This window comes from Andrographis paniculata, unplaced genomic scaffold (assembly GCF_009805555.1).
Source record: "Andrographis paniculata isolate CXL003 unplaced genomic scaffold, ASM980555v1 Contig25END, whole genome shotgun sequence".
Lineage (NCBI taxonomy): Eukaryota > Viridiplantae > Streptophyta > Magnoliopsida > Lamiales > Acanthaceae > Andrographis > Andrographis paniculata.
This window is the reverse complement of record NW_026137546.1, coordinates 58,631-71,880: the sequence shown is the minus strand read 5'-3', so window position 1 is coordinate 71,880 and position 13,250 is coordinate 58,631. Positions and strand designations below refer to the sequence as shown.

General features: G+C 36.2%; 1 protein-coding gene across 3 annotated transcripts; it reads left to right on the top strand.

Moving 5' to 3' along the window:
• The first annotated feature begins 10,800 nt into the window (after positions 1-10,800).
• LOC127245931 (uncharacterized) lies at positions 10,801-13,190 on the top strand. 3 transcript variants are annotated; one of them, XM_051267089.1, is made up of 3 exons: positions 10,806-11,755; positions 12,634-12,698; positions 12,791-13,190. In XM_051267089.1, the coding sequence occupies exons 1-3, from the start codon at positions 11,021-11,023 to the stop codon at positions 12,834-12,836; spliced, it is 846 nt and encodes a 281-aa protein (XP_051123046.1). In that variant the 5' UTR covers positions 10,806-11,020; the 3' UTR covers positions 12,837-13,190. The 3 variants fall into 3 exon arrangements, with proteins under 3 accessions (XP_051123047.1, XP_051123046.1, XP_051123045.1); XM_051267088.1 differs by having other exon boundaries at positions 10,814-11,755; positions 12,786-13,190; XM_051267090.1 differs by lacking the exon at positions 12,791-13,190 and having other exon boundaries at positions 10,801-11,755; positions 11,870-12,690.
• Positions 13,191-13,250: the final 60 nt, after the last annotated feature.

The window sequence follows — 13,250 nt, the reverse complement described above, 5'->3', positions numbered from 1 at the left end:
ATTGGGATTACTGTGGAACATTCTGTTCCCCATGTACATATGCAAAATGGCCTCGCTGAATCCCTTATCAGAATATTGCAATTAATTGCTAGACTATTGTTAATGAGGTCTAAACTTCCCGTATCATGTTGGGGACATGCTATATTGCATACAACAGCCCTCATGAAAATAAGGCCGACAAGTTATCACTGTTATTCCCCTACTCAATTGGTCTCTGGAAAAATACCAAATATATCTCATCTGCGAATATTTGGGTGTGTTGTTTATGTTCCAATTGCGCCACCTCAACGCACAAAAATGGGACCTCAAAGAAGGTTGGGTATATATATCGGGTATGAATCACCCTCGATCGCAAAATATCTTGAACCAACAACGGGTGATTTATTTACTGCGAGGTTTGCAGACTGTCATGTTGACGAATCACATTTTCCGACATTAGGGGGAGACAGTAATCAACTGAAAAAAGAAATTTTGTGGAAAATACCACTTGAATTTGATCATCGTACGAAACATAGTGAACTTGAAGTTCAAAGAATTGTGCATTTGCAGAAAATTGCAAACCAATTGCCTGACGTTTTCAATGATGCTTCCAGAGTTACAAAATCATATATTGCAGCAGCAAATGCACCAGCTAAAATAAATATCCCAGAAGAGAAAATGTCGAGTGCTAATGAGCATACTGCCCGTATAAAACGTGGCAGACCGTTGGGTTCCAAAGATAAAAATCCACGAAAGAAGAAAATTGTAAATACTGGTGAAGAGATCAACAATGATCAGATACTTGAAAAGGTCAGTACAACCCCTGAAGAGGTTGATACTAAAAATTCTGATGAAAGTGATGATGAAGTTATTGAAACCTCCGTTAACTATACCACCAGTGGAAAATATTGGAACATAAAGAAAACAAATATTGATAATGCATTTGCATATTCTGTAGCACTCGATATAATGAAAGATGACGAGGATTATGAACCAAAGTCAGTTGATGAATGTCGGCAAAAAGATGATTGAGCAAAATGGAGAGACGCAATTATGTCTGAATTGAACTCATTGAATAAATGGCAAGTATTCGGACCCATAGTCCAAACACCTAAAAATGTAAAACCTGTTGGCTACAGATGGGTTTTTGTGAGAAAAAGAAATAAAAATAATGATATCACAAGATATAAAGCAAGGCTTGTAGCCCATGGTTTTTCCCAGACACCGGGTATTAATTTTGAAGAAACATATTCGCCGATCATGGATGGAATAACATTCAAGTATCTGGTGAGCCTGACAGTACACAATAATCTTGATATGCAATTAATGGATGTAGTTACTGCCTATCTTTACGGCTCTTTAGACAATGACGTCTACATGAAAATCCCAAAAGGATCAACATACCTAAATCATTCAAGTCAAAGCCAAAAGAATCATATTCCATTAAATTGCAAAAATCTTTGTATGGGCTCAAGCAATCGGGCCGAATGTGGTACAATCATCTCAGCGAAAGCTTAACCAAAGAAGGTTACATAAATGACCCTATCTGTCCATGTGTTTTCATAAAGAAAAATGGGTCAGGATTTGTAATCATCGCTGTATATGTCGATGATCTCAATTTAATTGGAACTTCTAATGAAATCCAAAAAGCTGTTGAATATCTGAAAAGGAGTTTGAAATCAAAGATTTTGAAAAAATCAAAATTTTCCTTGGTTTCCAAATTGAGCACTTGAAAAATGGAATCTTTATCCACCAATCAAATTATAGCAAAAGGGTACTAAAACAATTCATGATGGATAAATCACATCCGCTAAGTACCCCAATGATTGTCAGAGCACTCGATCCAAAAAAGGATTCATTTAGACCAAAAGAGGAAAATAAAGAAACACTTGGACCAGAAGTGCCATATATGAGTGCTATAGGCGCATTGATGTATCTTGCTAACAACACCCGACCTGACATATCATTTGCTGTAAATTTATTGGTAAGGTTCAGTTCATCGCCTACTCGACGACATTGGAATGAGATTAAGAACATTTTTCGTTATCTTCAAGGAACAATTGATCTCGGCTTATTTTACTCGAAAGATTCTCGGCATGAATTAATTGGACTTGCCGATGCAGGATATTTATCGGATCCCCATAAAGCCAAGTCTCAAAATGGCTATATATTCACTTGTGGCGAAACAGTGATCTCTTGGAGATCGATGAAACAAACTTTAACTGCCACTTTTTCAAATCATGCTGATATATTGGCAATACATGAAGCTAGTCGAGAATGTGTTTGGTTGATGTCAATGACTCAAGATATTCTGAAAAATTGCGGGTTAATACTTGACGATAAAATTTTCCCAACTACATTATATGAAGACAATACAGCTTGTATAGTGCAATTAAAATGGGATTACATTAAAGGAGATATAACAAAACATATTTCACCAAAATTCTTTTTTACTCATGATCTGCAACAAAATGGTGAAATTAATGTGCAACAAATTCGATTAGATAATAATTTGGCGGATATATTAACCAAGGCATTGCCGACGGCAAAATTTGAAAAACTGGTGAAGAAAATCGGGATGCGTCGGTTCAAAGATCTCAAATAATGCGCAGATCAGGGGAAGCGAATCGATACAAGAATGTTGTACTCTTTTTCCTTTATTAAAATTTTTTTTGTCTCACAGGATTTTTTTCCTAGTAAGGAGGAGTATTGTGAAGTGTACACGAATAGTACACATATAGTCGACATATATGCAACGTGGATGCTTTTATGTACAATCAAATATCTACCTTCATATGTATATAAATAGGAAGAATGCTTGTAAATAAAAAGTAGAAATCATTTTGCATACAACGTAATTCATATCCTTAATCCCTCTCTCTCATGCCTCCTCATTCATATTCATTAATACCATCCTACTTAATGCATATAATATAATATATATATATATGTACACATTATATTTACGCACTCACGCACATATATCTATATATATATTTACTTATATATATAATATACAATATATAATATAATACAAAATATAAAATAGTGGTTAGCGATAGAAGTAATTAATATTTCTATTGGCTATTACTATAATAATATTACAACAGTTTATGCATTTTTATATATATTATCTGTCAATTGTTAATTTTATATTTTTTAATATCAAATTACATTAAAATATTATAAAATTTAAATTTAAATACTTGATTTGGCAAGTTTAGTTTTGCATCAACGAAAAATAACATTTCATCCGTTTCGGTTCGAAGTATCTTTTTAAATTTTTATAATAGATTAAAAAATAATAATATTTTATTAGTTAGTAAAAATATATAAATGTATACTTAATTTTACTATAATAAAAATAAATATGATAATTTCAAATTTGAACATATTTTCTATTTGATAAATATGTGTATTACTTGAAATTTTGTGCGAAAACAATCATAATATCTTATTTAATGGCATATTTTTATTGATTTGTTTTGTTTAATATTACTGACATTTTGGTCCTATTCAAACGATATTCTGGCTCAGAATTACTTATTTCAAGCGTAGCTACAAAGACTTTCACAACTATGACAAACGATGATCATTATGATTGCGCCTAAGACCAGCGGCCAGACCTCCATCGCTGACCAGCGAGACTCTGAACTTATTCTAAGCAAGCGAAGCGCATGTCTCCCAGCAATCAAGTCATTCAGTTCCGGCAAGCAAGGACATCCAGCTCCGCTTGAGTGATGCCGATGCCCTCCAGCAATGTCAATGATGAGAAATATCTGTTCCCATCATTCCAGATTAGCGAAACGGATAAGTTGGGAGTTATGATAGTTCCAAAAAACTTGTAGCAACTTAAACGTTCAACTGTCTAACTGCCCAACATTACAACTTTTCAAGAGCGTCTCAACTGTTTTTTTCAACCGTTCAACTATTTTTGTCTTCAATCTTATAAATAAGTCTAAACTTCCATTGTTAAATAACGTTTAACTCTAGAGTGTTTGTCTAGTTCTATTACACTATTCTTTTCAGTTTTTTAAAGCTCCAAACTATATAAAAAAAAATCTTTTTAGTTTAGTGGAGGCCAATGGATGAATAAAGTCCTCTATACTCCTAACCCCTTAAGTTCTGTCATTCTAAACAGATTTAGTTGCTTTCTTACTACTTTTATTTACAGATTTTATTATAGATTTATTGTTTTTTTTAGTGTCAATGGAATATCACTTTCTTCTCCGCATCTATCTTCATTTAAAAACTCACATATATTTGGTTATTTAAGTCTTGATTTTTGATAAACTGTTAAAGTTCTAGAAAATGATTAGTCATCTAAGTCTACAATTTCGTCATAATAATATAGAGTAGGTAATTCGAAGCAGTTAAGTACGTGAGAGTCTTCTGAACCTGCTTAATTATTGATCTGAATTATATCATTATTAAAAGAAGAACTAACACATGTGTATAGTCAATGAAATAGTTTAAATAATAATTTTTTAGACATAGACACTTGCTACAGGTCTCGGAATCATCTAGTGACAATAATATCAAAAATCTGATTTAAGTTAATAAGTATGATCACATATTTTACTTATGTCAGTATGTGGTATACATATATGTAATGATGGACTGTGGTTTGTGTGAGTGATCTGTGCATTACTTAATGGATAGAAAATTCATCGATGTAATGAGCTGAACAATCACCACTCCGCTTGTCTCCTCACTATAAATATGCCATTCACATACATCTTTTCCGCTCCGTTCACCCCTATTCTTCATGCACCCACCGTTCGTTATTTACCGTTCCGCTTGTTTCCACCACTTCCCTCACTTTTACTGTTTTACTTTACACTATGTCTGTTACTATTTTGGTCGCTCGCTAGCAAGCCTTTACTACTTTACTGGTTGCCCAGACTCAGCTATAAATATTTTCTCTGATTTAATTTTATAACTTAAAATCACTGAATTCAACCTGAAAACTCACTAATATTAAATTAATATAAATATAATTTTGTTAGAGAAATTTAGGGTCTATAATAACATTTTTTCATTAATTCAATATATGATCATTTGCAACATGCCAAGATACAAAGTCCATTTGATTCATTATAAAACCCTAACTTGTAGTGATAGTTTTTTTAGTAGGACATACAAAATGGAAAAAAAAATACTTTCATTTTGAGACTAAAAAACTATATTATTTTATCTTGAGACTGGTCCAAAATAAAGTATATGAGAAAGCCTGAGTATAAACCCATGTATTTGGTCCAAATCGAAAGTGAAGGATTTAGATAAAATATTGTCCAAAGTATATGTCTATTCGTTGGCGTTTATATCTATATGATTACGATAATTACATTGAAAATTAAGATATGGTCGTAGATTGCATCTGTTGTCTTATCCTCCAAGTTGTCATACATATAAAAGAAGTCATCCATTTTCATTTGAAGATACCAACACCAAAAGCCTCTCATTTTCTTTCTTCTTCTCTCATCATTAGTTAATTTTTCTGGTACACATTTTCTAATCTCTGGCAGCTCCGTTCCTCTTTCATTCTTGTTTGTCAGAGATTCGACTTATTGTGGTATCACTTAAGCCAAAGACGAGGGTAATAAACCCAATCTTTAATTTTTTTCGAACTTCAAAATCTTTTTTTTATAATAGCTCACAAATGTAATGAATTTGTATATTTCTTAAAATCCTTTTTTTTTTTTGAAATCCTAATTCTTGAGCCTTAAAAATAGCAATTGAGTTTGAAATTCATCAAGGCTCAAATAGACATTTATTGATCTTTTTAACAATATTTTCTCTATTTGTTTTTATTTTTCACTAATGTTGTAAAATAATTGTTAAATCTGATAATATTCAAATATGCACAAATCCAATAGAATTTATACCAAATCAACTCAAATACTTCCAAAATATAAACAATAAAAATGTATGACATACGAGATATCAAAACTTCAATTCAATATGCTTTTTGCTTGCATATAATCAAGATTCTTGACCAACAAGATTGTGCTCTGATTATCACTATAATATTTCTTCTCTCGAATATCAGTGTTTTATCTGTAGTGCCTCATAGATAACTCAATATCCATTTTAGTCATTCACAATGTTACATTTTCAGAAATATTCATAAATCGGCTTACTCTCACTACATTTGCAATATTCGGTATTGTACCAAACATGATGTATATTAAACTTCCTATGGCAGATGTATATGGAACATTACTCATATTTGCACACGCTTCAACTCATTTTTACCGAGTCCTTATTTGACAACTTGAAGTGACTCCCTAAAAGCGTGCTCACGGGCTTTGCCTCTTGCATGTTGAACCTCCTTAGAACCTTATTTATATACTCTCATATTGAAACCTTACAAAGACCCAATCTCTCACTCCCTTAGTTTCGAGTTATTCACATGCTTAAAATCTACTTTGTTTTTTCAAAACTTTCATCAAAAAACTTTGCATAAATGGCTACTTTAGCTTCACAAACTCTTTGAGCATAAAACTTTGTCAATAACATATCGTCCATATATAATAGGATTATTATATATGTATAATCAAACCTCTTAAAGTAGTAGCAATAGTTTTCTCGTAGCATTTCACAACCAATCTAGTCTTATATCGTTTACTCTAATTTGTTATGCAGTACTTTTTTGTCATCTAAAAGTTCATTCAACTCATACACTTGGATGGTCATGACAAATTCATCTTATTTTTTACAACATGTTTGAACTTGTCAGCTTCCTCATTAGCCTTGATTTATGCATAATATTTTGGTTCGCCACTGTCAGTAAAGAGTAAATAATGAAGAATAGGCGAGTACCTCTTTGGCGCACAATGTTGCCTCTCAAATCTTCTCACTATTATCGACGACTTTTGTTCAACTTTTGTGAGGATCTCAACACTTTCAATAACGGGGTAGCGGCTCGACCACCACATCAAATGCACTCCGATGAATCTGAACTTGGCTGCTCAAACTCATGTTGGAAATATCAAACTCAATAATCTCCAAATTCATTTTGATTTCATCGCTTGACCTATCTTTGTACAAAACCTACTCATAAAAGATACATCACAAACATGTATGATATCATGATTATTTTCATCCAAAAATATGTACCCGAACTTCATTATCATAGCAAATAACGCGCACTTTATCAAGTTTATGTCTAACTTTATCTCAGTATCAAATTTGACATATGCAGTACAACCGAAAGTACGTAAGAAAAAAAAGATTTATCGGTTTTCCAATCTATGCATCCTTTGGAATATCAATATTTAATAGCATCGATTGACCTTCATTTATCAAGGGTGCTGCCTTATTAATAGCATCGGACTTGGAACGTGTCTTACGTTATCCTGTCTCCATTTACCTCCAATCGGTGTTTTAATTCGAGTTATCCATTTTCCTTAAATTTTTAGTGGATCGTCATAAAAAGTTAGACAATATCAAAAGTTTCTGGGCGTGTAGGATTCCATGATTTTTGAATCACTACACTAATAAAACGATGCTCCAAAGTCCAAAACCATGACTCTAATGGATTGTTGACACTTATAATCAACACATCGGATATATCTTCCGCCACGTTTTCCAAATTCTGATTCTTCTTCGCCACAGTATCATTTGTATTGCAATTATCATATTTCTTACCTTTATATTTAAGTCTTGATTTTGACCTTTTACAACCTTTCCTCCTCGTCTCAATGTTTCTATTAGGTTGAATACTTTTCGTATCAGGTAAACTTTATTCACAATGGTGGGTTACTTGTACATATCTGACGAGATCCTTAGAACTTCTCTCGTGATTTTGCCTTAACTGTGTGAAATGCGACGCTCAATGTAAGAGTAAGTCAAATCGCACTCATCGACTTCTTATAGATGGTTTCGTCCATATCTTAAGATTTTTTCGCTAGCGCCACCTCTAAATCCTTGCAACGAATATAATCTTTCATCTACATCTTCTAGAATCCGAAACCGAACTCTTGCAGAATAATCGCTTGTCCTTTTACGGATCGAAAAAAAAATCAAGGCAAAAATTTGAGATTTGTTTGGTTGTGATTTCAAAATTAAACCACTACCGGTTATTAATAATTAAAAAAATACACTATTTTATCTATAAAACATCGTATCAAAATATTATTTATATAAAAATTCAAATTAACACTTTATTTCAAATTAATTTTAAACCACAACTAAACAAATTAAATAAAAAATTAAACTTTTAGCTTGAATAATAATTTAAGTACAACATTTTAAATAAAAAAAATATATTTTATATAAAATATGATTAAATATAAAATAGATATTATAGGACATTTTTAAATAAAATTGTATTTATAGAAGAATCAATAGAATAAAAATAAATGTGAAAAATATCACACATTCTTAATAAATTCACACAATATATTAAATTGTAAGTTAACGAGGGTAAATGACTAATTCGAATTCAAACGCGTGGTAATAATAGAGATTGGTTTTCAACGACTAAAAATACTTTCTTTCATTCTCGCGTGTAACCCCGCACTAATATAATAAGATATTTGTTCCAACCATCCATTGTCCCACGAAGCAAAAGAAATAATAAAAATAAAAATAAGAGAATTGTCCGAATACCCTAATTCCACTCCGTGTGTCTGCTGCGTCCGTCTATCGGAAGGTAGAGAAGGGATCCTCTTGTCTGGGAAACGGAAAACGAAGGAGATGGAAAATAATAATAATAATAATAGTAGCAGTGGCGGTGGCGGTGCCCCAAGTGGAGCCGCCGCCTCCTACTCCTACTCGTACTGCGAGAAGATGGACGGGCTGGCTCGGTGGCTTGGCACCAGCGTGGCGGCGGCCTTCTTCGCCTCGCTGGAACGCTGTTCCTGCATCAATATCGACGCCGACGGCGATGACGAGGCCCACGATCGTCCTCTGATTCTTACGAGGTTCCCCTCCATGGATAATTCCGCTGCCGCCGGCAATCCTGCTCCCTCTGCCGCTGCATAACCAACTGCAGGCGGCCATCATCCTTAATTTCCTTGAACCAACCAATTAAGTGCATCTATCTATATCAAGACATCCCTTTGATTCTCCGCCCCAATCATACATACGTACATTACACAGTGTTTGCAATAAGCTCGCACGTACTCTCTAAGTCTTTTTTTTTTTTAATGGCGTCTTTATTAGCTTAACGCCCATGGCCTGTTGTTGATGTTGAAGGCATTAATGTATCGTGGAAATTAAGCTATGGAACCCACCCTGTTCATCATGCATGGTGTGGTTTTATACTTGTATTTGCATTTGCATATGAAGCTGGCTGGCTAGTCCCTAACATGTATGTCAGTATGTGTGTATGTGTATGTGTAGTAATTGGCATCCATTTGTTTTTGTTTTCTATGTTTTCCATTAGCAACAGGAAAAGCACCCTCCCTACAATTCCATTCATTCCAGGGCGGCTGCCTGCACTATTTATAATTCAGTAGCGTGTTGTCATCCATTTGTTTTTGTTTTTGTGACTGAGGTCTCTCTCTGTCTCATTCACAAAGCACAAGCTAAGCTAGATTTCATTTTGGGCAAATGGCAGGCTGCAGTCAGCAATAAACCAACAGGTCTCACTCTGGGCTGAAAACTGCATTTCAACAATTAATGCCATGCCATGCCATGCCTCTTTTGAATTCCATCCTATAATATATAATTTGAATGTGTATCAATAAAGTTCTGAATCAGCTTGGGAAACCTGCTTGGTCTGGTCCTGTTTGCTTGCTCGATTGCATTCCCAACCAGTCCAGGCCTCCGCTGGAGAGGCATCCTATTCCTGTCCATCCATGTGGGTGTGGGTGTGGGAGGCTCTGCCCGGGGGCCTTTGAGCTCAGTCTCAGAAGGTATCCAACCATCCATCCATCCAATCCCGGTAGTCAAGGCCACCCTCTTCTTTTTGCCTGCCTGAGCTCTGCCTCTGCCTCTACCCCTGCCCCAAAGATCCTGATTAGTAAGATGCTAATGATGCGGTGCGCCCAGATAACACACTGCACTCTTAATTCTATAACCCAGAGAAGGACTTCTCTATCTTATGGTCTTATTAGAGAAAGGAAAAAAAAAAAAAAATTGGTAGCGTGAGCTTTCTTGCTATTGTGATGTGATGATCATGTAGTTGAACAGATTATAACGTCAGTTGCTCTCTCAGTCAGAATGAACTCCAGCAAAAGGGGCCTGCCTAATGCTTGAAAGTTGAAAAGGAAGAATTCAGGGATCAGAAGGAGGATTTGGACTTTGGAGAGGGTTCCTCCATGGAAATTGGAATGAACATGCATATGTATAACAATCAACAATCGGAACAAGAGTTGCAGTTGCTAATTTATTGATTGGACACATTTATAGAAAGTATAATGAAGCCCAATCTTGCAACTGAGCTTGCATGTGTCTGGTATAAGAGTGAGCGTAGGCTAAATCTCGAGTTTATGTGCAAGTCTCATATACTTTTCGTTTGCGGATAGTTATATTAATGATGAGTTTCCTCGCAGCTTTTATGCGACAATATGTGGTTTTCAGAACGTGGACACAATTAAATTATTCAAACGTGTGCTGCTGCTTGCTTGCTACAAAGAACTTAAAATCATGAAAATACTTGTGAATAATAGAATGGATTCTGTCCTTCCTTCTTCCTGATTTCTTCTGGGCTGGAGTGGTTGATTTCAAGATAAGAAATTGTTTGAGCTCTGTTGCTGGATCGCGAAATTAAATTAAATGCTACTATCATGCGGGTTTGGATCCTATCTTTGAAAACAGTACTACTAATTAAATTAAGGATTAATTTATGGGACGGGGAGGGAGTAATCCCGTCCAAGTCTCCAGTTCATCAGTTCAGGGTCAGCCCAGCACAGCCCAGCCACAGTAGGGTGTCCTGGATTTCTGCATACACGCGCACAGGCTTAATTTCCACTTGGCTTCTCAAAGATTTGACGATTCCACTTTGCCAATTTGTCTCCAGGGAGACTCTAGACCAGAGCTTGCTCTTTCTCTCTCCCTCTCTCCCGTCCGCACCGCCAACTTCCTCTCGATGCGGCTCTCTCTCTCCACTGCTAAGTCCGGGTCCACCTGGTTGGACCGCCTCCGAACAGCCAAAGGCTTCCCCGACAACGGCGTCACCGATCTCGACATTTTTCTGAAAAACCCCAATTTCCCCAACCCTCAAAGCCTCGACCCACGCTCGTCCGATCCCGACACACCCATTTCCGACACCTCCCCAAATGAAGGCAAACAGTTCTTCGACATAGTCACCGACGCTCTCCATGAGCTATTCAATTTTGGGGACAAATGCATTAGTAATTCCACAAAATTCAAAAAATCCACTCGCAAACAGCCAAACCCTAGAATTTGCGCATGCCCTAATAATCGGGCCCATGGGAATCACAATGCAGCTTCGGAGAAGGTTACATTGCTGAGGAGCGCGGATAGCAACAGTGGAGTGGAGGGAGCCAAAGTGTTGGATAAATTGGAAACTGATGAAGGGGAACGGGTGGAACGTGATGTCGATTTGGCAGGGTTTTCAAGAACGGAGGTGACGGTAATTGATTCCAGTTACGAGTTGTGGAAATTTGAGAAGCTGCTGTACAGGAAGAAGAATGTGTGGAAAGTGAGGGATAAGAAGGGGAAGAGCAGCGAGGTTACGAGGAATAACAAGAAGAGGAAGACGAGCGGGGAAGTGGAGGAGGATCATCACGGGAGAAAGAAGTGGAAGAAGAGCCATAAGAAGGAGGGGAATGCTGAGGCGTGTCAATTGCCACTGAATGAAGTAAGTTTTGAAAATTGTTGGTTGATGATGTACAGTGTGTGTGCTTTCTGTTTGTTTGCTTGTTTGCAGTTTTGCTTAGATAACTAATCTGAGCCAAGTTTAAGTGATTGACAGATTTTTCTGGTGGTGGTGATCTTTATGTTTATTGGTTTCGAATGGTACGGTGTAGTATGGGTATGCATAACAAACAATGGGCATCTGAGCTGAGCTGCTGTTGTTCACATTAAACTCACTAAGATGATCGTACCTGGTCGGCAAGAAGGAAAATCACTCATATCATATCTTTATAGTACCATTTATAATATATGATACTTTTACAGCTTGTTGTAAGATCCTTGTCACTAAATGGGGTATGGGGTGACTGGGAACATCTTTTTTAATATCTGTTTATTCAGCAGAGGTGAATTTTTGTCAAAAGAATTCACAAAGTTTTGTGAGTTCCATGGCATCCGGCTACCTATGACGGCACCAAGAACTCTTCTAGAGAATTAATCCATTTTCATGCAAAAAATCAAGCTGCTGTATGCGGTATCGATGTGTGCCTTGTATATGTATGATCTCTGTTAATTCTATTGGATAAATTGGCTTTTTATATCTATAAAGTCAAAGCCCTTTTCTTTTGGATGTCAGGGAATGTAGGCCTTCTTCAAACTCCTGTGTTTTCAATCAAGCCTATGACTGATTATTATTATTCCGACTTCTCCTGCTTATAAAATTTGAGATTCTTTTATCAAGTATTGTGAGATACTTTGGAACTTTCTAAGATAGTGTGTCTCAGCTGGGAGCTGCAGACATGTCCATGGGTTTTGTAGGCTTCAGTTTGATATATTTGTCTTGTGCTAACTCTTTTGTTGCCTGGCTCGATCCTTGTCAATCAGAGGAATAAATCTGAAGTTGAGCAAGTTGGCCGAAGACCTGGTGTTGAAAAGAGTCAAGCAGGCCAGTAAGGAATCCTATCCTATGTTGTTGTTTAGGTCTCTTGCTGAGCTTCCTTAATGGTGTCACATTATTAATGGGTTTGATTGTCCAGTGAAGTAGAAGATGGAAGCGCATCTGTGATCCTGATAAAGAGCATAGGTAGTGGGAAGAAAAGAACGAACAAGCAGCAGCAGCAGCAGCAGCTCCTGAGCCAAGGCAACGTGAAGTCGAAACAGAAGGAAAATGAAAAGGAAAGGGAAAGTTGAGCCAAGTTGGGGAGGGAATTGTCGAGATGATTTGATTATTCGAGGGGTCTTGTGATACTTGCTGCAGTATATTTTTGGTCACTATAGCCAAGCCATGCTATTGCAATTGTATGTATCATCTGATTGTTGTTGTTATTACTATGAGTATGATTATGAGTTCACTGGGATTGGGATTGGGATTGGAATTGGAATTGCCTCCAACAGTGGAGATTTGTTGCTTAATTGCATACCTGCACTCACCAGTTATTTCATTTCATGTGTATATTTGCGGAGGAGGAGGAGGAGGAGGAGGAGGAAATAATGGATGGATG